At 40.3% G+C, this 23225-nt stretch overlaps 1 protein-coding gene and 1 pseudogene across 1 annotated transcript; both read right to left on the minus strand.

Moving 5' to 3' along the window:
• Positions 1-11649: 11649 nt before the first annotated feature.
• On the minus strand, positions 11650-17251 carry LOC137282299 (metalloreductase STEAP4-like). The gene is made up of 2 exons (XM_067814041.1): positions 17033-17251; positions 11650-15050 (listed from the first exon to the last, which is right to left on the minus strand). Exons 1-2 carry the CDS (start codon positions 17054-17056, stop codon positions 13623-13625), a joined length of 1452 nt encoding a protein of 483 aa, XP_067670142.1. The 5' UTR covers positions 17057-17251; the 3' UTR covers positions 11650-13622.
• Positions 17252-19644: 2393 nt separating this feature from the next.
• On the minus strand, positions 19645-21539 carry LOC137280805 (uncharacterized; annotated as a pseudogene).
• Positions 21540-23225: the final 1686 nt, after the last annotated feature.

The following is a 23225-nucleotide window of genomic DNA, read 5'->3' on the forward strand; positions in this document are numbered from 1 at the left end:
TGTTTGGGTGTTTCTAGGTATTATTCTAAAACTTCTTTCACATACACGTTCAATTTTTATGAGGGGAATATATCATCAGGTGAAAGGTGTTTGCAAGTAATAGTGATAGTTTTACGATTTTATAAAAACAGGATGTATGTGATGTGAGTGACAAATACGACGCATCGCTGATCTGATGCACCATTGATGCTTGTGATGCTTGAGGGTTAAAGTTCTATAACTTCTTTCTTTCTTGTTGATCTTGTTATATGACAAAACTGGAAAGGTGCTCACAACGCTTTGTGATAATTTTAAGCTTTCTGTTTTTTGAGGGGTGTGTGACAGTGTCAGTTAACATTTTGTTAATGTCAGTTAACATTTTGTCAGTTAACTTTTTGTTAATGTCAGTTAACATTTTGTCAGTTAACATTTTGTTAATGTCAGTTAACATTTTGTCAGTTAACATTTTGTTAATGTCAGTTAACATTTTGTCAGTTAACTTTTTGTTAATGTCAGTTAACATTTTGTCAGTTAACATTTTGTTAATGTCAGTTAACATTTTGTCAGTTAACATTTTGTTAATGTCAGTTAACATTTTGTCAGTTAACTTTTTGTTAATGTCAGTTAACATTTTGTCAGTTAACATTTTGTTAATGTCAGTTAACATTTTGTCAGTTAACATTTTGTTAATGTCAGTTAACATTTTGTCAATGTCCATGCCCATGCAATAGCATGTCTGAATAAATTATTAATGCAAACAAAAATGTCTCAAAGTAGAATTTTTAAAAAGGACAGTTGATGTTAACACGTGTTCCAGCGATACTTTTGCGTTCATTAACATGGTTTGGAAGGGAAGGCCGTGGTGTATCATATATTCTTTCATTCATTCACATATGTACTTCTTTCTTTTATTCTTTTTCTTTATTTCTTTTATTCATTCACATATAATACTTGCTCTTAATTCTTACTATAATTCATTCATTCATTCATTGTAAATTTTCGACAGATACAAAATAAACTGGCTGAAGTTTTGTTAAACACAGCTGAAGTTGCGCTGTCATCCTAACCCAACTGCGTTGATCGATGTTGATCACATGATTGTCTGGTTCATACTAATTTTTTTATATCTGAACAATTACTAAGTGCAGCGTTTAACAACAAACAGAGAAAGAAACAAATAAAAAAATATTTCTACTCTTGAACATCACACATCACAAACAACTTTACACGACAGCCTATTCCCGACGATATACACAGAATACATTTAAACTAGCGTCCTAAAGAAATGGCACCAAATATTTTTTTCAGGTCTAAAACAAAACTTAAGCTAAATATGATAACATTAATGGTTTTATTGCAAAAATCATTCACCAACAGTATTTAATGAATAACATGAAGAAAAACGACGATCTAAGATCATATAAATGACACTGGGGTGCATTATCCAGTATTCGATCATCAATGCAGAATCTATTGGGAGTCTTTTCAACTTTCTGGGCAGCACATATTGTTCAATGCTGGTTCAGTGCTCCTCTAACGCTGATGCAGGCCCGAACCCGGCGTTGAACTGATCAGATGAGTCTTCTGACGTCTTGATTAGGTATCCGAAGCCATTTCTCTAGCCGAGCAGCTGTCAAAGCGTTTCTCGTAAATGGCTCATTTTGACGTTTCCGAATACGTCCCAGTTATTCCAGAGGTGCTCAACTGGGGACAGATCTTGGAGAGCTGGAACTTGATTTCGTCACTAAAGTTCGCTCTTCGCCAGTTTCGCTGCTGCCAATGAGGCACATTCCTGGTTTATCTCAATCTGGCACGTCGGTGTTGGCACGTCAACGTCATGCCCTTGAAAGGTCGATCGGCACAGAGACCATGAATGCGGAGTCGTCTAGTCACACTACGTCCGCTGAATGGATGTCCAGTGCTGTTGGTGCTTGATGACAGCACAGTGATGTATCGGTTCCACAAGCGCAACACCCGTAAATACCGGTCTTCATTTTGGGTAGACACCTTCATACTGCCACTCTCTGGTCCGTCTGCAGAAATGCCATTCTTTCGTTGACATATGACAAGTCTTCCGATGGTGGATTTGCAGCATCCCATGGTCCCAGCCTTGTGTCTGAACGAGACATGTTCCCGGTTGTCATTCGATTAAAATGATGTATGACAATAAACCTCGTTAGCCCTCATACCCTAATTTGATACGGGCAACTTTGTTCATAGTTTCCGTTTTATTCATGCAAAGTCGTGTTTTATTTTGCACAAAAGGGCGAAATATAAGTGCAAATGTAACATATGTCATGTTTGCAATTGCACTGTCGTACTAAATTACAAATTCTAGTACTAATGGGGTTGAGTTCCATCCGGGATTCGAACCCGCACCTTCGGAGTCAGGCAGCCAATTGCCTGCACACAAGGTCAGCCGCCTAGCTGACGGGGAAGTGGCGGTGACTAAGAAAATGGAATGCCAATTATGACATATGTTACATTTGACCACTTTCTAAATGGCATTGTGTTATCATGCAAGTGAAAATTATCGCCGGGAAGAGACATGTTGTGTACCAGATATGTGTTTTTAGCTATTTTCAAACAGACTGACAATGATTTAGACAATTTACAATAGTTCTTATTTTGGTGGCGTTTCTTTGGGCCGCTGGTTTATTCCGAATAAACAGAAGAAGCTGAACAACAGGACACCAAGATGGTGGAATTGTTTGGCGAGCAATTTTATACACACATTGTCTTCAGTGAAATGTTGTTAAACCAATGTCAGCAACAGTATTGGACATCCATATTACAATGGATTTAAACGAGCGTAATCTGAAAGAAGCATATGAGTAAATCAAATTAAGGTTACTGTCCTCGGTTATATGGCTCAGCTGTTTACAAAAGATGTACATTTGTTCTTTGTTTCTTGATTGGAGGGATTTGTGACAAACCAACTTAGATAATACGCTCTTCAGTTTGTATGTGTGACGGGGTGATTGGTGACCATGTGCTTCTTATGTCATGCATACCCTTTTGTGACAATGGTGATGGTGATGGTGACATCACTTGTTTCAAGTACCGTCTAGAATTGATCTTGTAGGGGTTTAAGGTCTCTACAGGGGTCGGGTGGTCGGGCTCGCTGAACTGGTCGACACGTCACCGTATCCCAGATTATATCATGACTGTCGCCATATAGCTGGAATATTATTGAGTGAAGAGTACAATTAAACTCACTCACTCACTCACCTATTTTAAGAAGTTCATCTATAATATTGTCACGGTCATGTCGCATTTTCACGGGATGGAATATGAGTATTGTTACGACTGGGTATTGTTTAACATTAATATATGTATTTCAATGCTATGTACTATTAAAGTTGACATGTGCGTCCTTATTAACGACCGTACTGATATGTCCTTTTATGTATTCTGTTATGGTCGCATGTTGTACCGTATTTCTAACATGCATCTGCAGCCGTGAAGGGGTGAGTGCGTCATTGAGCGAGTTTAGTTTTACGCCGCACTCAGAAATATTCCAGCTATGTGGAGGCGGGCTGTAAATAATCTAGTCTGAACAAGACAATCCAGTGATCAACAACGTGAGCATCGATCTGCACAATTGGGAACCGATGACGTATTATGTCAACCAAGTCGGCGAGCCTGACCACCTGATCTCGTTAGTCGCCTCTTACGACGAGCACAGTCGCCTTTTATGGCAAGCATGGGTTGCTGAAGGCCTATTCTACCCCGGGACCTCCACGGGTCCTATCGAGAAGGACAAACACAGAGGTGATCTACATTGTTCGAATGAAAGTGAGTGAAAGTTTGTGTTACTTCGATTAGTTAAGTACAGGTAGTTTGGGAGAAAAGCCAGAAGTCATGAATGTTTTGTAGTTCTGACGTTGTTGGTACCACGCAAGGTTCATCCTCTGGGCTAAATGGGGATTCCAACCCGATATCCCGATTTGGCGTTGTGTTCATAGTTCACAATTAATTCAGAACGTAGTTGCTATGTACAAACAGGGGACACATGGGTCACTCTGACCTACCGATATCTAGCTATCATGCACACATCGCATGTCTGTTATCTAGGTAGGACGTCTGGAATGTGTTTACAACAAGTTTTATAAAACAAAACACATGTCCAAAAGGGAAGTGAAGTTTGCTTTAAGCCATGCGCAAAATACACAAAAACAACAACAAATAACAAAATGTCTACACAGCTGCAGATTTAATATTGGATCTAAGAACACTTGTTTAATGAGGGAGAAATTCAGAAATATAGGTATGGTCTTGAAAACCCAATAAGCATATACGGGATATGTTTGGATCCATAATTACAGGATCCTGACTCAAGTTTAAGTCTCTGAAAATATGAAATTTTGATAGAATCATATCTTTCCGTATATACTGAATTACCCCCAGTGGTCTCTGAGATACAAAACCAGTGAGGGTCAAGGCTTGCTTCTTTCTAGAGTATTGCATTACAGAAACGGTTCGGCCGAAAGTTTGAGTATGAGACTGGCAACTGCCATGTGTAAGTCCCAGCCATACAGAGCGGCTGTGGTTCTTACAAGGAGGTAAAAGCATTTTGAAAAAAAATAATCCCCTAGCAATATTAACATTTGCATTTCGGAAAATGAATTCACTGTATATAGATCTAGGGAAGCGAAGGTGTCCTTCAATTAAAACACGTTCTGCTGATCACAGCCGATGGCGTCATAATATCTTTTGCATCAATGCAGTTCGCTACAGCCGACTTGGCAGTGTTCACCCAGTGACATCTGTCAATATTTTAGAGCTGATGTTGTGGTGCTGATATTCAGCAGCTGATGAAGATAGTGATTCACCAAGTCGGAGGCCCACCTGTTTTTGGCATAGTCCTTGTGATACTCTGTGATGGGTGGGGAGCTCGGATGATGAACTATATTACTCTAAACATGGCTTATGAAACCGCCCTTTTAACACAAAACCGTCAACTTGAAACTGATCCTTTTGATACTGATCAAAGACCGCCCAAACCGATTGAGTATGGTCCACGTTTCCATGTTTTTGAATGGATTGCATTAGTTTTTTTCCAAAGCCCAAAAACTTGTAAGAGTTCTGAACCTAAAAAACCTCCAGGAAAACCTTTGCCACAACAACCACAACATCGAGTCAAGATGTTAAATATCCATTCAGTTCATAAGCTGTCAAACAAACTGAGCTTGGTTCAAAGGCAATTCTCCACAGATTTTGAATCCTGGTGCTATAAAATGTCTTTCAGATGTACCCAGTAACATTGGTGACGAGTGTATCCAAAAGTCATTTGCATTTTCTCAAGTACGAAAACGATAGGTTAACGATCAATGCAAACAGGTTAGGAGGAAAGAAAGCTGAGCAATATTTCCGGATTGGGCCATGTTTCTGGGTCTTATTGTCGACTCCCACTTGACGTTTTTGCCGAATTTTAATCCCCTTACGGTTAAATGCCCGAAAGCACTCGCCATGTTAAAAGTTGTTTCAAATTCAGTATGGGGAACAAACTACCCTGCTTCACTTATACAAATCACTCGAAACTATTTTACGACCTCATCATATGTGGTGGAGCCTGCACAAGCAACCTTACACTGAAAGGTTCCATCCACCACCAAGGTCTAAGACTTTGTCTTGGGCCCTTTAGAACTTCTGTTGGCAGTCTCTACACAGAGGCAGATGAACCGTCTCTTGCACAGCGCCGAGTGCAACGAGTCAAGCCCAGCTTTAACTGTGTTTTTCATCCTCTCTGTGAGGACCTGTACAACGAAATGTCAGCTCTTGTTCCGCCTTTGCTTATTTGAAGAATACAGTTGTTAACTAAAGAACAGGTTACAACAGCAAGGGATATAATCTCGAGTGTACAATCATGTATGATTGGGGAAACTGCAGTCAAGAGTATCAGATATACCATTAATAGCAGATGGAAGAGTAAGTGAGTGAGCTTATGGTGAGCATTTATATCTGGTCTAATTCATACTTTTGAGGATATACTTCTAAGTGACTGAAGGCTTATGTTTTAACACCGGTCGCGCTTAGCAATATTTCAGCAATATCACGGCGGGAGACTCCAGAAATGAACACACCCTAAGTGGAAATCGATCCTCGGTGTGACGATCGAACGCTTAACCACAAGTTTCCCAGCCACCTCAGTAGATTGTAGAAATTAACAAAGGTAGCATTATAACAAACATGGAAACTTTGGACAGGAATGCAGAAAAAGAAACTAGCATTGACTAGTTATGTAAAATGGACCAAATGAAGGCTGGGAGAATTACCACTAAAAAATCAACAAAGGGAGAAACACAAAATTTAATCCGGACTTGCTGTTGTTATCAAGCTTGTTCAAGGCATTCTATGCCTCTGTCGTACTCACCATAAGGAATTATGCCCCACGCTAAAAAAAACCAACACTGCATCAGCACACATACCGATGTCTTCCTCCAAAGTGTGATCATGAACGTGCATGCAAATATACTGACCGATCCTCCCCAAGATACACCTATCCTCAAACCGTGATATCCGGACGTACATGAAAAAAGCTTTCTCAGAATCACTCGTTATGTTGGTCAAACTACATGTATACTCATAGAAATGTAGGGGGACCTGATTTTCCAAGGGTGCATCAGTGTCAACATATGTTCCAAATTATGAACGCACCACAATGTCTCTTTATCACCACCCTTACACACAAAACTGTTCTACTCACCCTCCATAATCCCAGGTCCAGAACTCGACGGAGCCACTGAAATAACCGAAACATACAAGTGGGTAAACAAACGTCATTCGTAATTTTCTTGTTTGTTTTTGGTTTAAGACTGCTTTAAGCGATGTTACAGCAATATGGCAGCGGTCCGTCATTAACCGAGTCCGGACGAGACATTCCAGTGATTGGCAGCGTAGTAGATACTTCGATACGATGACACGTATGAGGCAAGAAAATAAATCTGATCACTCGATCTTGCTAGCTGCCATATACAAGAGTTGGTTTGCTTTGAACGGTCTGTAGATTATCGATTTTTGTGATATCAATAGGTGTTTTGTCCACTCTTATGGACCCTCTGATCAGAAACCTCTGACAAAAACTATGGGAACTGATTTTAAGGTTATGTAAGAGTAGTAATGAAGGTAGTTTAAATCAGGACGTACATAGATCAATAGCACACGTGTCCACTAAGTTCATTTTCGACACATGCATGACACGTTGAAGTCAGACTTTGATTCAGTTGCCCCTTTCCGTCAACCGCAAAACGACAAGTTCCTCTACCGATGAATACTACGTGCGGAGATACGGCAACACAGTCAGAACGCTAGTAATGACTGGGGTGCTTTGATAGAAGTAACCCTGATTTCTTCAATCTTTTGTGACAATATGTGATCGAATAAAAATCGTGAAAAATATAAAACGTCATCCTGACGTTTCACAGTGCATAGATAACCGAAATGGGTTTGTTTTATGACTTGACGTTTTGTATTGAGATACGTCCGTGCACCGTTAGCAATTCAGTTGCATAATGACACACATCTGAGTGTTTTGTCTGTCCATATATTTAGCTTTTCATATATATTCATAGGATATTAAACGAGCTTCCCATTTCATATCGAGTTAATATCCCTCGTGAAACAAAATTATTTCACTCGGAACATAAACTTGATATGAAAGGTGAACGAGTTTTGTATCCTTTTTATTATCCACGTTCTAAGAAATGAAAATATCGTTAAAATAAAGCAATATTTTGCTTTCCTATATAGAACCATGTAATACATCATATTGGTGATTGGAATGTCGAACGCTTCGCTCCAGGAAAACGTTCGCAATATAAAGGCAATGTCTTTCCTTTACGAACCCGTGAAGATCCCTGTTTAGAATAGGCATCCAATGTTTGCCATAAAAGGCGACTCAACTTGTCGTAAGAGGCGACTAACGGGCTCGCTGACTTGGTTGACACATGTCATCGGTTCCCAATTACTCAGATCGATGCTCATGTTGTTGATCACAGGATTGTCTGGTCCAGACTCGATTATTTACAGACCGCCACCATATCGCTGGAATATTGCTGAGTGCGGCGTAAAACTAAAACTCACTCACTCACTCACTCACTCACTTTCCTTTTCCTTTAATAAACAAATTAAGACAGAATCAAGTCGTAATCAAAATTTAATTCTTTTCAGTTGAGCATTTGTTTTCAAAAGCAATTATATTATTCATCAAAACACTTGTAAAGTGTAAATATTTTGAACTTGACTTCGTGTCCTATATCTTGGCTGAATGTCAGTCGGCCATCATTGTCGGGCGAGTCGTCATGTTGAGAAGTGTTCACAAAGAAGAAGATTATAAGGAGCACTTAGGAGCGGCAAGTACAACATCAAAGATGAATGTGAATAACAGGAAACTGTATGTCTCAAATAGTTGAGCTTAATGTTCTTCATCGGAGGAGGAGCTACTGTAAATAATTCGGCGACGCCTTCTCACCTCGGCTTTGACTTCCCACTTGTCTTGATTAGATGGTTATGTTGGAGACTCCAGCGAAAATTGGGTCCGAAAACACAGCCTGCAACCTCGAACGAAGACGATTTCAAGGCTATTGTGTTCAGATTCTGGGAAGTGCTTTTGACCCCTGCATAAGAAACCACGGGAGGTATGGCAGTGACACTATGTTTGTTCGGGAGGACGCGAATGGATGCAGATTACAGTGACAGTGACAGTGACAGTGATAGAGATACAAGAGCGCCGCTCGTCTTTAGATGTTGTGTGTTACTGTGCAGTCCTGACAACATACACGCAAAAGGTATTCAATCTCTTGATAAGATTCACAACTCTTCCAACCAACCGTCCGTCAATTTTGACGAAATCAATAACTTTTACGGGCGACGCCATATTTGTTTACACTCATGAGAGACCGACTAGACGTATTTGTTTACTTACTTTTATAGATTGTTTTATTTTCGTTTTTATTACTTGAGTTATTATGGAATTGAAAATAATGCTAGTAACCACACTAAATGAAATAAATTTTATCTAATTCCATAGAAGTGTTTTCGTTTTACATGCTCTCAGTTGTGAACACTTTTGAATGAAAATCATGAATGGAATGAGTGATAAAGGTAGTACCAGTATGTCAAAGTTCACGTATTAGCCAATCAAATCACTCGAAGGTGTTATGACACATATGTGTCATAACACTTTGTTATGACACACCTTTACGAAGTAACACATGGGTAATAAATAGAAGATACTAAACGATCTTCCGTGTAATACTATATTTATTAAACGAGTTAATGATTTGGAATCAAACGAGAGAAAAGAAGTTTGATACAAAATCATTTACGAGTTTAATAAAAATGGTATTTGACGGAAGCGAGTTTAGTATTCTGTTTATTACTCTCCAACATATATTGATAGAAAACAGCTGCAATCATGGCACAGTGTGAGGACTCGGAGCTTTCCATGAGTCAAGCAGGGTCTGGTAACATTGCGACAGCTGCATTAGCATTGTGACGTCAAAACCGAGAAGCGTCTAGCGGTATTACACTAGGGTAATATTGCCGTAAAATATGACGCTGCAGTCTCTACCACGGGAGAGTAATAAAGAGAATTATTACCCACGTGGTACTTCGTTTTCCATTTTGATACGTAATAAATAGAGGATACGTAAAGGCTGAAGGTTTCCAGAGAAAAGTCTTTTAAGTGTTATACCTTACTAATAAACCTTCTATAATATGGTCCTCACACACTTCATGCCATTGGGGATATTAGAGGAATAATATATATATGTGTGTGTGTGTGTGTGTGTGTGTGTGTGTGTGTGTGTGTGTGTGTGTGTGTGTGTGTGTGTGTGTGTGTGTGTGTGTGTGTGTGTGTGTGTGTGTGTGTGTGTGTGTGTGTTTCATATAAATATAAATGAATCGATGGTACATATACTAACGCATCTATGCGTTTTCTGATTCCCGGAAGACACATGTACTGTGTACTGTAGTCACAGCAGATTGCCTTTTATGGAACAGTGAATTTTCATAGTACTGAATAATACGTGCGTATTTTCGTTTGACTATATATAAGCATATATACATTCTTGAAAAGCTGTTGATGTAATTTTCTATTTAAGAAAAGATTTGCTATTCGTGAGTTTAGTTTTACGCCGCACTCAGCAATATTCCAGCGATATGGCGGCGGTCTGTAAATAATCGAGTCTGGACCATACAATCCAGTGATCAACAACATGAGCATCGATCTGCGCAACTGGGAACCGATAACATGTGTCAACCAAGTCAGTGAGCCTGACTACCCGATCCCTTTAGTCACCCCTTACGACAAGCATAGTCGGGATGAACATGGAAACCAACGGATGAACCCAATAATCCAGCAGATGAACATGGAAACCAGCGGATGAACATGGAAACCAATGGATGAATGTTAAAGAGGATATGTCCATAATGGTGTGGTCTATAGCCCCATGAAAGACACAGTGGTTACACAAGCTTACCTAGAAGCATCAAGAGGAACAGCTTCTTGTTGAAGAAGGCCCGAGTGGTCTGTCGTCAGAAAAGTAGTTTTGCTCATCTGTCAATATCAGCCTTATATACATTTGCACAGCCCTTCATTGGTTCCAGCTGTGAATGGATGAGTGTCGTGTTTCAACATAAAACCTGTTTTATGATTCTTGATGACATTGGTGGCAAGTACTCAGGTGACATATTGATACAGATCTAACAGAATACAGCTTAACAGACTTACAGTGTACGTGTACTCTTTTTCTCATTCAAATTAAATTCAGACATTTTAGGCCTGAGGGAGATTTGTATAATGTACATGAAACTGATTTGAAAACATTAAAACAAACTATGGTCTCTTACATCTGACGACTTGGGTTGGAACTGGTCGTCATCGTATCCCAACTGAGTAGATCAATGCGCATAGAGTCAGTGAGTGAATTGTCTGGTCCATGTAACCGCATGTGTTGGCCAATTTCCGAGTGTTATTGAGCACAGGAATATTTAATTTGAAATCTCCGGCTGACGCCGTCGGTTCCAAATGCATTCCCGTGCTTCAAATACTCAATAACACCCGGAAATTGGCCAACACATTATGTTTATCTTCTAATTAGACTTGCAGTACAGCAATGTCATAGCAGTGTGACGTCATCAAGTTCATGACGTCAAAGCATTGTCAGGGCATTGCACACAATGTAGTGCCAAAACGATTTTCCTAGGAGATGTTTTCTGATCTCACACAGGCGATATCTCCTGTGGAACACAGTTTGGGATGATAAAACACAAAGTCAGTAAATCGCTTCTTGGGTTTGTGACAAACATGAAAACAAATTCTAACCCGAATCGTCACGCGTATATATGAGCTGGACCCCGTTCCAAGTGTTTTTATTTGTATTTCACAGAATGGCATAACCCTAAAAGCCATGATCGGGCTTAAAATGGATCTTCAGTAATCCATGCATGTCGGAAGAGGCGACTAACGGGATCGGGTGGTTAGATTAGCTGACTTGGTGCACAAGTTATTGCATATCCCAATTGCGTAAATCGATGTTCACTCCATTGTCTGGTCCGGGCTCGCTTCTTTCCAGACAGCAGACCGGTATGTGGCTGAGAAAAACTTTAAACAAGAAAGAAACGAAAAACAAACTCTTTCTATCCGGGGATATCACAACAACTCACTTTTTAACACCTTACACGACGGTGTATTTCCGGCTGCATACATGTGATACATATAGACCTACTGGGATGTAACAGAATGACGCTATCTAACAAGCTAACAGTGAATCAGCATGGCACCTGGATGACATCATGCACACTGCAATGTCTAGCACAATCTACAAACACGTCTAATTTTGAACACATATTATAGTGAGTGAAAGGGTTTCACACCACTCTCAGCAATACATGGGATTATCATGATGGATTTAAAGTAGCGTAATCTGGAAGGTTCACAAAGGGCATCGGAATCATCAGCACACCCAGTGACTCTAACAACACTGGCTTCCTGGTGGTAGATATAAACCTGTAATGACCAGGACCCGGTTGCATCAACGCATAATTATGTAATCATCAATTAAACACTAATCAGATTACAGTATTTAAACACCCATTAACTAAGTATGCCTCTAATGAAGTTCTCGTCATTAAACCATCATTAACTTAGGGGAATCCCCTAATTATTATCCATAATGCATTGCGGGTAAACACTAATCTATCGTCTGCATGATGGCTGTCGTCAGAAATCGTAGTAAAAATTTTGAAAGTTGTGAAATACTTCTAGCAGACCTACTTGAAGATCATATCTGTGTGTTAAACAGCAGACTGACTAACTCCATTCCTAATGACAAAAGGAAGCAGATATGGGACAAAATAACGTCCGAGATCAATAGCCTAAAGGTAAGCAATAGAACGCCCAAAGAAATCAAGACAAAATGGGACAATATGTATGAAAAATGCAAAAAATAAGAGTTTTCGGATAAGTAGTTGATGGAAGGTTATGCTGTCTGCCATGTAGATAAGGCTAATGACGAGTTAATGATACCATCAAACCTTCATTAGCTTAATGATGGATTAATGAAGGGATTCATTTATTAGGGTTTCATGCAACTGAAGATAATCAATGATTAACTACTCATAGTATAACAAGAGTCATCACGTTTTTGAGTTATGCTCCTGAAACGAAGCCCATATCCCTCCATTTTGAGACTAAGTCCAAAACGTTTCCAAGAACCGAGAAAATAATCCATCACAAAAACCTGTAAATACCAAACGGCACCACTTTCGTTTTGCAGAAAAATATTGAACGCTTTTTGAGTTCTGCTCCAGAAACTAAGCCCATCCCTCCATTTTGAGACTGAATCAGAAACGTTTTAATGGAAACCGATAAAATAATACATCACAATAACCTGTAAATAGCAAAAGGCACCACTTTAGGTTCTGACTGATACATCTACCAGGTTTTGCAGAAAATTATTGCTCCGGAAACGAAGCCCACCCCGCCATTAGATTAACACCAAAGCGTTCCATGGAAAAACAAAACAAAACAAATAAATAAATAAATAAACAAAAAATGCCAAAAATCTGTAAATAGCAAAAGGCGCAACCAAAGGGTCAGATTATTATATCTACCGATTTTGGTCTAAAAGTATTGAACGGTTTTTGAGTTAAGCTCCTGAAACAAAATGATTACGGACGGATGGACAGACAAACCAGGCGTCGACTGTATCCCCTGCATTACATTAACGATTAAAGCTTTATGAAAGTTTGATACAACCAGTGCCAGGAAACTCCATGAAGCAAGCACATTCAGGTTTATGTGGAAAGTGATCGGATCTGTTTTGGTCGTCAATGGTCTGTGATCACAATACACCAATCTCCGACGTAACCTTGAAAATGAGTAACATATCAGTGAAGTTTAGTGTTCCTCATAGCTACTGTATCCAAACTACACCCTGGCTAGGCCTAAATGGCAATTATATATAAGAACATTGTGTGAAAATCACTTTTTTATGTATTATGGGTGAGCTATTTCGAAAAGATATTTTTTTTGTCTCCATCAAACAAGGCAGGAATGACAAACCTACTTTAATCACAAGCTATTCAGCTTGATTGTGAAACGTGCGAGTAGTGTTCATCTTACGTCATATGTCATCCTAACAATGTTCTTCATCTGGTGTTCCTGTGTCAGTGTGTATTCTTGGTGAACCTCGTTCCCAGCCTTTGTGTATTTTGGATACGTATTTATCTACACAGGGCAGAAGGAGTATCAGTTTCATAATGACAACGGAAATCGGAAATGCTAAACACAGGAAACTGATGATTGTGAAGGATTCTGGAAATCCTGTCTCTATCCAACGGGGAAGACCCATGATCGTCACGTGACCTGCTGAAATAAACAACATTGTGAACCCCAACGAGGACTGGATGAACCGCCACTCCCGCCAGTTCAAAGAATCGCTGACTGATGGCAACGTGGTGGTTGCTAGGAGACAGAGCAGGACGAAGGCCACGATACCGGCGAGACAAGCGGCCTCTCCCTTCCATATCATCACCGTCTTCATCGGAAGGTGAAGGTCGTTGGTATGATTGGCGGGTATTGTAATGGCGGTTGAATGAAACCACGAGCTGAAGTTTGCCGGTGTAATCAGTACGACTGACATAAGAACATGTGGTATTATCAACATGAAACAAAGAACGCCAAGCTGTTTCCTTGACTTCAACCAAGCATCCAGCCATCTAGGAAATGGTTTGTGTTTTGTTCCATACCTCATCTGCATGAAGGCGGCTAAACATCCGGGCATGTAGGTCAAAGCCATAACTGTAATGGCCGTCGCACTGACGGGCTTGTTGAGAACTTTCAAAAAAAGTTGATGATAAGTGTATGTGTGTCTTATAAAACACAGATACATAGCGTAAAGAAACCAAATACCGAATATAATACCAGTGAACATCACTGGTATCTTCCATTGAGGGAATAGACGCGAGGCGTACGCCTCGATTCTCTGTGACGACGTCAACCTGCCTAGGTCAACCGGTACAAAGCCCATCTCACGTGCAAGGTTACTAACTCTGTCTCGTGCACTGGCGTCATTGCTGGCAACGAATATTTTTCGACTTCCACCGGCAATGTCGTTTTCCATGATATAGGCTGAAGTGGTGTTGAAGGCCTTGACGACAGCTGCTGTTGGTAACAGAGACTGAAGGAGCTCGGCGTTAGATGTCTTGTGTGAAGGACTTTCTCTGTTTGACACGTCGATGACTATTGTGTCTGTAAACATGTCTGTCAGAGGTGACAGTGTTTCTTGGAAGTTCTCTGCATGAACAGCCACAAAGATCACCTCACACAGACTCACACATTCTGTAACCGTGGTGAGCTGAATGTCACGGAAACATTCGTCATATTCCGATAATTTCCGACAGGCTGGTTTCCTGCTACCGATGATGACGTCATAGCCAGATAGGACCAGTCGCTTAGCAAGAGCTCTCCCGAAGGTGCCAGTTCCGACGATGCCAATTCTCCTGGAGACTTGTGGTTCCATCCCCATCCTCTTGTCTTCGACTCTGTCGTTACCTGGGATACTCTGGAAAAGGAAATTAAAGGTATCAGTTGTTTTTGTGGTTATGTAAACAAAGTACTTGTACACTTACTGCAAGTTTGATAATGCAGTTTTGAGGTTGTTTGTCTGGAAAGAATAGCAAAGTGTGTTCTATGATTAGAACGTTTTTTACGATCGTTGTAGAGTATAACTGATGCTGACATTTCAGTTACAATTGAGTGATTGATTTTTGTCGTGTTTTTGCAAAGTGAACATGGTTGAGAATGTAGCTGCCATTCATATTTATTGGTTTGAGCATTTCATTGTATAGTAGCTCTTTCAATTACTCATCTGTGCACGACTGTTGTTGAAGATTGTGTTAATGTTTAGTAGTGATGTATGTGTGCTGGAGTGTATGTGACAGTTGTTTTCATTGTGTTGATGTGTCAATTTGTTGAATACCTCCATGTGACGGCGATCGTAAGTGATAAGCAAAACAGTCAATGAGTAACACTATGAGCATAGTTTTGTTTGTGGTTTTGCTGGTTGGCATTTAATGCCGAGCTTTGTATTCGGTTAGTACTCTGTAAGTAATCGAGTCTGGACCAGACAATCGAGAGATCAATGGAGTCGTTGTAAGCAATTGGGTACATGACATGCACCAGGCACTTCATCCAGCCAAAATGAATTCCGTCAGTCGCATCATACGTCAAGAATTCGTTGCTTGTCTTGTCTTGTCTTGAAGAACGATAACCTGCATCTCCAGGAGACTTGACTGATCATATCCTTGTACAGTTACTGTACGTCGGTATCCTCGAATTCTTTTAAGCATTTTACACTTGTATGTACGTGGCATGATACAACTTCAAACAAACACACGGTAAGGTAAACATGATGGTGTAGGGTTATCTTCAGTTAACAGATGCTAAAGTATCTTTGCAAATCGGCTTGTCACAACACAGAGCTGTTTATCAAAACATGCTACAATTAGCAGTCTCGAGATATGAAGGAAAATCAGTTCCCTGGCGGCCAGCTGAAACATGGGGGGCAGCATCTGGTTCTAGATAGTGTACACACAAAAGTGGTTTGTTATCATCCTTACGCTGATCGTGGTTTACACTAACTGGTTGTGGTAACTGTACAACATTCTCTGCAAACTATGTTTAGAAATACGGTGTTGGTTGGAAGTCTATGTCCATATTGACGATGTGTTAATTATATACATAAACCGAATACACTGTGGCTAGCTACTCCCACTGATGCTTAAAATTATGTTGCCTGATTATATTTCCTGATTACGTAAACGTGTCCATTAACCAGCCTGACTGTTGCATGTACCATGTCACAGATACCATGTTTTCAGGGGGGTTTAGACCTGTGAAGGTCCCGGGGTAGAATAGGACTTCAGCAACCCATGACTATGTTTGTCGTAAGAGGCGACTAACAGGATCGGGTTTCAGGCTCGCTGACTTGGTTGGCACAATGTCATGTCATAGGTTCCCAGTTGCGCAGATCGATGCTCATGATGTTGATCTCTGGATTGTCTGGTCCAGACTCGATTATTTACAGACCGCCGCCATATAGCTGGAATATTGCTGAGTGTGGCGTAAACCTAAACTCACTCACTCACTCAGGGAGTTTTATTGTATTTTAAAGATTAAAAAATCTTTCAAGGTGTTGTTATGTTAATCATATTGAAAGGAATTGGCATTAATTTAGGAATAATGAGTTGCTATTGACGCATTACTTAAAGGAGCCTTTGCCTGTGAGGATTTATGCCTGTCGTGATATCCAAATACATTTGTATTTAAACACACGCAAATAAAAGTCAACTCTTCATTGAGTTGTCCACGAACGCAATGATCATTGGTCCTATTCTATTAAGTTACTTATGGAGCCCGTTCCAGGTGCCCCCCGCTGTGATGTTGCTGTAATGTTGCTATAATATTGCTAGAAGCGGCGTAAAACTAAACCCAAACACCCACAAGTTGCCGTCAGCAGTACACACGATGGAACTGAAAACTTACCTGTGCACGTGAAGTCATCTCCATTACATAACAAGTTCCTCGTGCAGCACGTGATATTAGATGCAGCGCCTTTCGCTCGAGCAAAACGTGTCACTTCGACTCCAAGTGCAGTACGCGTCCAATTCACCGCGCCCTGCTCGTGCAACAAAACGTGTATGTGTCTTCGCGCGTGTGACGGTTTTAACTGCAACCAGCTGAGTCAACACCAGCCCCCTGGTTCAGATGTCTTATCTCTTTTTTCTGCTTATCTGATACAGGATGGGAAGCTGGAAATACAACATGCGACCACTATTAAGAAAGGCCATCATTGTGAGGTTTGCGTGGCAGGAACTCTCAATCATCTCTGAACACAGAGGCCTCGTTTCTGATAAGCAGCACATTCTTGTCAGATAAAGATGGCAGTAAATGAAATTGTGCTTTGCTTCACTGGTACCTTGTTGCAGTCTGCAAATCAACATTTGCAGGCGGTTACAAACATGAATAATAGTATGTGTCAACCATTTCTCCTTGATCCTGGTGCGGGGATCTAAATGCTGAATTTGCAATGACCGTACTTAGTTCGCCCTGTCCTGAATTTCATCTCGCAGTCCCTGAAAGACAATATTTTCCCGTCCACCCATCTTTTCTTTACCTCAAACGCCCCAAAGTAAAGAAATCTTGATCTCCCCTGCATCTGGATCTCCGAGATCACAAGGGGATCCTTTTCAACTTGAACATAGTGGGTTTTTTTGTCTCCATCAAAATAGTATATTTTCAGAGACGTTAAGTTGTTCGTTCGATCCCATACGTATCCCTTTATGGTGAAACAATTGTACTAAAAACACGCTTGCTCATCCTGCGTGTTGAAAGGTCAAGGTGCACGTGCCGATTTCTCAAGACAATGTCTCACGTACATCTCGCTGTTAAAAAGTAACAGGTCAAGGTTCTGAAAATTTATTGTTATTGTTAGAAATGTTTACTATATAGATATGTGTGTGCATGTCATGTTGGCAATGTTTTAACGTGCTTATTCCAATGATGTGTCAGCTTCAAATCATGCTCCAACCTGTGTTGTTTCGTTGTCTTCAATTAACTGAATTTTAATCAGTTGAAATCAGTGCATCAACCAGGGGTCGATACATTAACACGTTCGTACGAACGCGCACACTCACAGAGGGTATATTAAATGTCCCACATAACAAAAAGTACGAAAGTATTTGCTTTGCTTTACTGTTTGTGAGTTTTTGGGTTGTTTTGTTTTTTTGTTTGTGTTTGTTGTTTTGTTTTTTTGTTTTGTTTTGTTTTTGTTTGTTGTTTTTTGTTTTGTTTTTTTTGGGGGGGGCTTGTTTATTTGAACTATTAATTATTACCTCAGAAACTTGTGCAAGATTCTATTACCCACGTGAGGGGTCCAACAACGACTGCCGACACCCGCGCGGCGAGTGAAAGCTTTAAGGAAAAGGCTACTCAACCTGATATGGATTTGAGAAGTTATTAGTAGCATGTTCGAGACATTTGAAAACAAAGTGTAGGCGAAATTTCAAAAGATTTTGAACGCTAGTATTTTGCCGTTTCTGTTGTGTGGCTCCCTGCATGCATCTCTATCTCTTTTCCATCGCTATACATGCGTGCTGTCTGTGTGAAACCCCCTGACAAACCCCTATGTCCTTGGAAATGCATTTAGGCACACTATAAAATAGTATGACGTGGGCACTCAGATTACACCCTCTATATCTTAACCGACCAGTGATATCGGAGTAGGAATTGTCCATCGGCAACCCATGCTCCTAACGAGGTGATCAGCTAGCTGGTCTGTCTTTTTTCTTGTTTTACGCCACCTATTCAAAGATTGGATACTCTGAACAGTTGCTATAGCCAGGCTTTCTATATCGAGCTTCAGGCAACGGTGTGAGTGAGTGGGTTTAGGTATACTCCACACTCAGTATTATTGTCCAGGTATGGCTGCGGTAAATAATCAAGTCTGGGCCACATAATCCAGTGATCAATAGCATGGACATCGATCTACGCCATTGGGATACGAGGACGTGGGTTAACCAAGTCAGTGAGCCCGACTACCCAATCCCGTTAACAAGCATGGGTTGTTGAGCAATTCTAACCCGGATCTTCACGGGTTCAGGTGGTCTGACTCAGTTGATACATGTACATCGCATCACATTTGCGTAGGCCAAATCAATGCAAAATTCATGGGTAATTACACAAAGGGTGAACTTGTCCATCTCACTGTGTAGAATGCATGAAAATAGCTTGACACATGAGGAGATTATTTCTAGCATGAAACATCCTTACGCCATTAGTACATATACTAATTGAAACAAGTAACGGAAAACATGAACGTTCAAGTGTTCTCAAGTGATTATTTACATCCCACTAACACCTCGTTGCCACGGGCAACCATTCATGAACGTGTCCTGTTAATTATCGATATCAGGACACTTGAAAATCTTCAATAAGCTGTATCGTGACGTCATCAAGATATTGAAACAATTGTTTTATTTTCACATTGCCAAATATATCTGTACAAACTGAACTGAAAACATCTTGAATCAGTCAACGACCATGACTTTCTAACAAACTGAAAAGTCAAGACGATTTATTCGTTTATTCAGTGCTATTTAGAATACGATTTCAAAGGATGTCCCGTCTGGTTTTTCACATTTGGTGACAACACTTTTGGAATCTGTCTTCTGGTTGGCGTGGTCGGCATCGTCGACAGGGACATCAGCTTGTTTTCGTTCTGGCTTCTTAGCTGGAGGTGGTTGGACTTTGTCAGATATTTCCTTGTTGATTACCTCAGAGGCGCGCTTGTAAACCCTCACAAGCATTGCTTCTATGGCCTGTTCTCGCCATGATGAGCTGCTCGTCCACCTTGGCGTTGAAAAGGGTTGTCGCTAAAGTGACCTGACGAAAGAAATTACCATTTGGCTTTCTAAAACATACATGTTTTATTGGCACACCAAAAACACTTTCAGTTTGCGGAGTTAGCTGAATGGTTTCGGGTTTGTCTACTACGAGAAAAAAAACCGATTAATGACCATCCCAGTTTTCAATATCAAAAACTTAAAATTCATATTATGATCTACTTAACACTTCAGAACTGGATTTGGGGATGATTCTTAACTTTTTTTGTCAAGTACAAGAGTTTCATGAACTAAATAGTCATGAAACCTAATGAATTATACCTTTCCGGAATGGCCAGTAAATCTTCCATGTAGACCTGTCTCCTCGCACATTGTCTTGAACAGTTTCTGCAATGTGTGTATCCCAACTTTCTGTTGTGAATATCGCAGTTTTCCGTCCTTAGCTGCCAGAGGTCGCCTGTAGAAGGGACCGTCGGCCGGTATCGCTGCCAAGTAGGTCTTGAGCAGTCCCACAAAACATCGTGGGTTGTCAGGTTGGGCGTATTGCTTGATATCCCTGCAACAAACACTTGATATATTCACTCCTGGCGACTATAATCGTATTAACATACTTCAATTCAAACTTCGAATGTGATTTATACATTTACTGTCGAAACGAAAATGTTGTTTTCACTTATCAAATATTTTCTAATGAGTTTTTCACAACTACCTTTTGTCGTCTAAACACCTTTTGGTCTAAATATGCCCAGTTCTAGGGTTTATACATCGGAATACTTTTGAAGGTTCGAAATAATAACTAACAGACATATTTAAGACAGAACATGTGTTCCCGTCTTAGTACACATGTAAGGTAAATACTCACTTGAACTGAATCTTTCCGCATTGCTTCAGCCCGCCCTGATTATTTTTGATGACACGCTCAATGAATCGCACGTATTCTCCAACGGAATACCGGCCAAACTCAAACTGACTCACTTCCAGATTGGCATGTTCATTGGCCGCCCTTAATCTAAAAACTTTGCAGTTGTAGAAGTTAAACTGCATGTAGCAAACCACTAGAAGTCTCAGAAGAAAATGTGCCCTTGGCCCACAACATCTCTTCCTCTAAAGGCGTGACAGGTTCTGCTTTGCGTGAAGACAATCCAATACCCTTTTGGTTGATTTGTTTCATCACACTATCAAGAAAGTTACAGAATTCGTGGTTAACCATGAAGTTTAGATCTGGTCTCTTGCACACGTCACGCAAGTAGCGCCATATACCGATACAAATATTTTTGACCGACAGTGCGGGATACACGGTTCCATCTTGTCGTTTAATTTCACAAATCAATCGACACATCCAGAAGTCGAGGGCGTCTGCGGGAATTTCTGCAGAGAGAAATTATACATACCGCTCACTTGCAGCTGTCCCTTGTAGAGCTATTCGTGTGTTTCTGTTCTTCGCCCACGAGTCGTATATGTCGACACACCATTTAGTATTCCGCTGTGTATTTTTTAGGAATCCGATTTTGATGCAAAGTTTCAATAAATTCACCGGTCACTGGTTCACCAAAGCGTCGTCGCTCTTGACTAGATGTAAGTTTGAAGTCTTCTCTATCCTCAAAGTCAATTTGAGACAACAACTCGTCTCCATCCTTATCGAACTCCATGGCTCAATAAAGGGCTAAAGTATAACACGTGTTTTGCTTTTATACCTGAATATTGCACGTGCAGGGACGCCATGCTCGTGCATTTTGGATGAGCCAATCACATGTCTTGCGAAAACTTTCGTAGTACTACAGATTTCATTCACTAAAGCTGGAGGGGCCCAAATAAGGTTGTGGAAATTCACAATGTTTTGAGAATTATTAAAGATATATATTGTTTTTCACTCAGTATTAATGAGATGTAAGTCACTTATTACAACAGTTTCCTCGCTGCATCGGCAGGTATCAGGACGGTTTTGTCCGTGGGGCCCATCCGAGGCGAAAACTCCGAATCAATGGTAATAACTGTTACTTATTCCCAGATTTTCAAAAAGAATGACAAGAAAGCAAGAACAGAATATAAGAACACCTGCTCTTACATGTATGTGTTCCTTTTATTTACGTGAGTACCCCTCTCCTGAAAAATAAGTGTATGCAATATAACACTTTTAGTCTCGGAGGGATTCACTAAAGACTCCAGTGAGGCATGCTCAGTAGCTGAAGTGTTCGCTCGTCAACCCGCAGAACCGGGTACATTCCACACATGGGTACAGTGCGTGAAGCCCATGTCTGGTACCCATGAAGGTCCCGGGGTAGAATAGGCCTTCAGCAACCCAGGCTTGCCATAAAAGGCGACTGTGCTTGTCGTAAGAGGCGAGTAACGGGATCGGTTGGTCAGGCTTGCTGACTTGGTTGGCACAATGTCATCGGTTCCCAATTCCGCAGATCGATGCTCATGATGTTGATCACAGGATTGTCTGGTCCAGACTCGATTATTTACAGACCGCCGCCATATCACTGGAATATTGCTGAGTGCGGGGTAAAACTAAACTCACTCACTCATTCTCAATTGTTAGAAACCCCATTTGTCAAACGACACAATCATATTTACGTATGACCAGAGTACGCCAATGTCCGGTTTTGCCTACAAATTTGATTATCATGATTGAGTTTCTGATCTCTGTATCGGTTGCATCCGTTTTGTTTTTCTTGCAAAATTTCAGAGCTGTTTTTTTTTTCTGTAGATATAGTGTATAGGACATTCTAGAAAAAGATCAATATCAACGAAATTGTTAGTCATTATAGCTACTTCACCATGCATTGCATTATTTTCATTAAATGCAATAAAAGTTCATTATATTGTTGACATAATTCCTGTAATTTGCATTATACTATTAAAAATAATACGTATCTAAGCAGATTAAACATTTCCAAAAGAATGGAACAGATTAAAATTGTTACATTTTCTCTAAATTTCTCTTCATAATCTAGCTATTTCCTCCATAGTTTTATCGTTTACATCTCATCAGTCTTGTAAATCCAATCCCCTTTTTTATGATATATAAGCGTTATATATAATAAATTTACAGGATTGGTCACGGATGCTGTAGTGAATAATACAGGGAAGAAAGCAATACAACACCGGTTGTGAATGCGTCACTACAGTTGAAATATTACGACAGTTGACATTTCAGTATCCCTTTAAAAATAAACATTTATTAAAAGAACATCTTCCTAAAGATACATGTGTGTTTATCTTGTAGGCTTTAGCTGAGAAATTAATGGCACTGCTGTGAAACGGATTTTTTGCAGCATGGGCGATCCGAATGTGGTTGAAATAAACCAATCAAATCCGTCTTCAGAGCACGT

The sequence above is a fragment of the Haliotis asinina genome, chromosome 4 (assembly GCF_037392515.1).
Source record: "Haliotis asinina isolate JCU_RB_2024 chromosome 4, JCU_Hal_asi_v2, whole genome shotgun sequence".
NCBI classification, from domain to species: Eukaryota; Metazoa; Mollusca; class Gastropoda; order Lepetellida; family Haliotidae; genus Haliotis; species Haliotis asinina.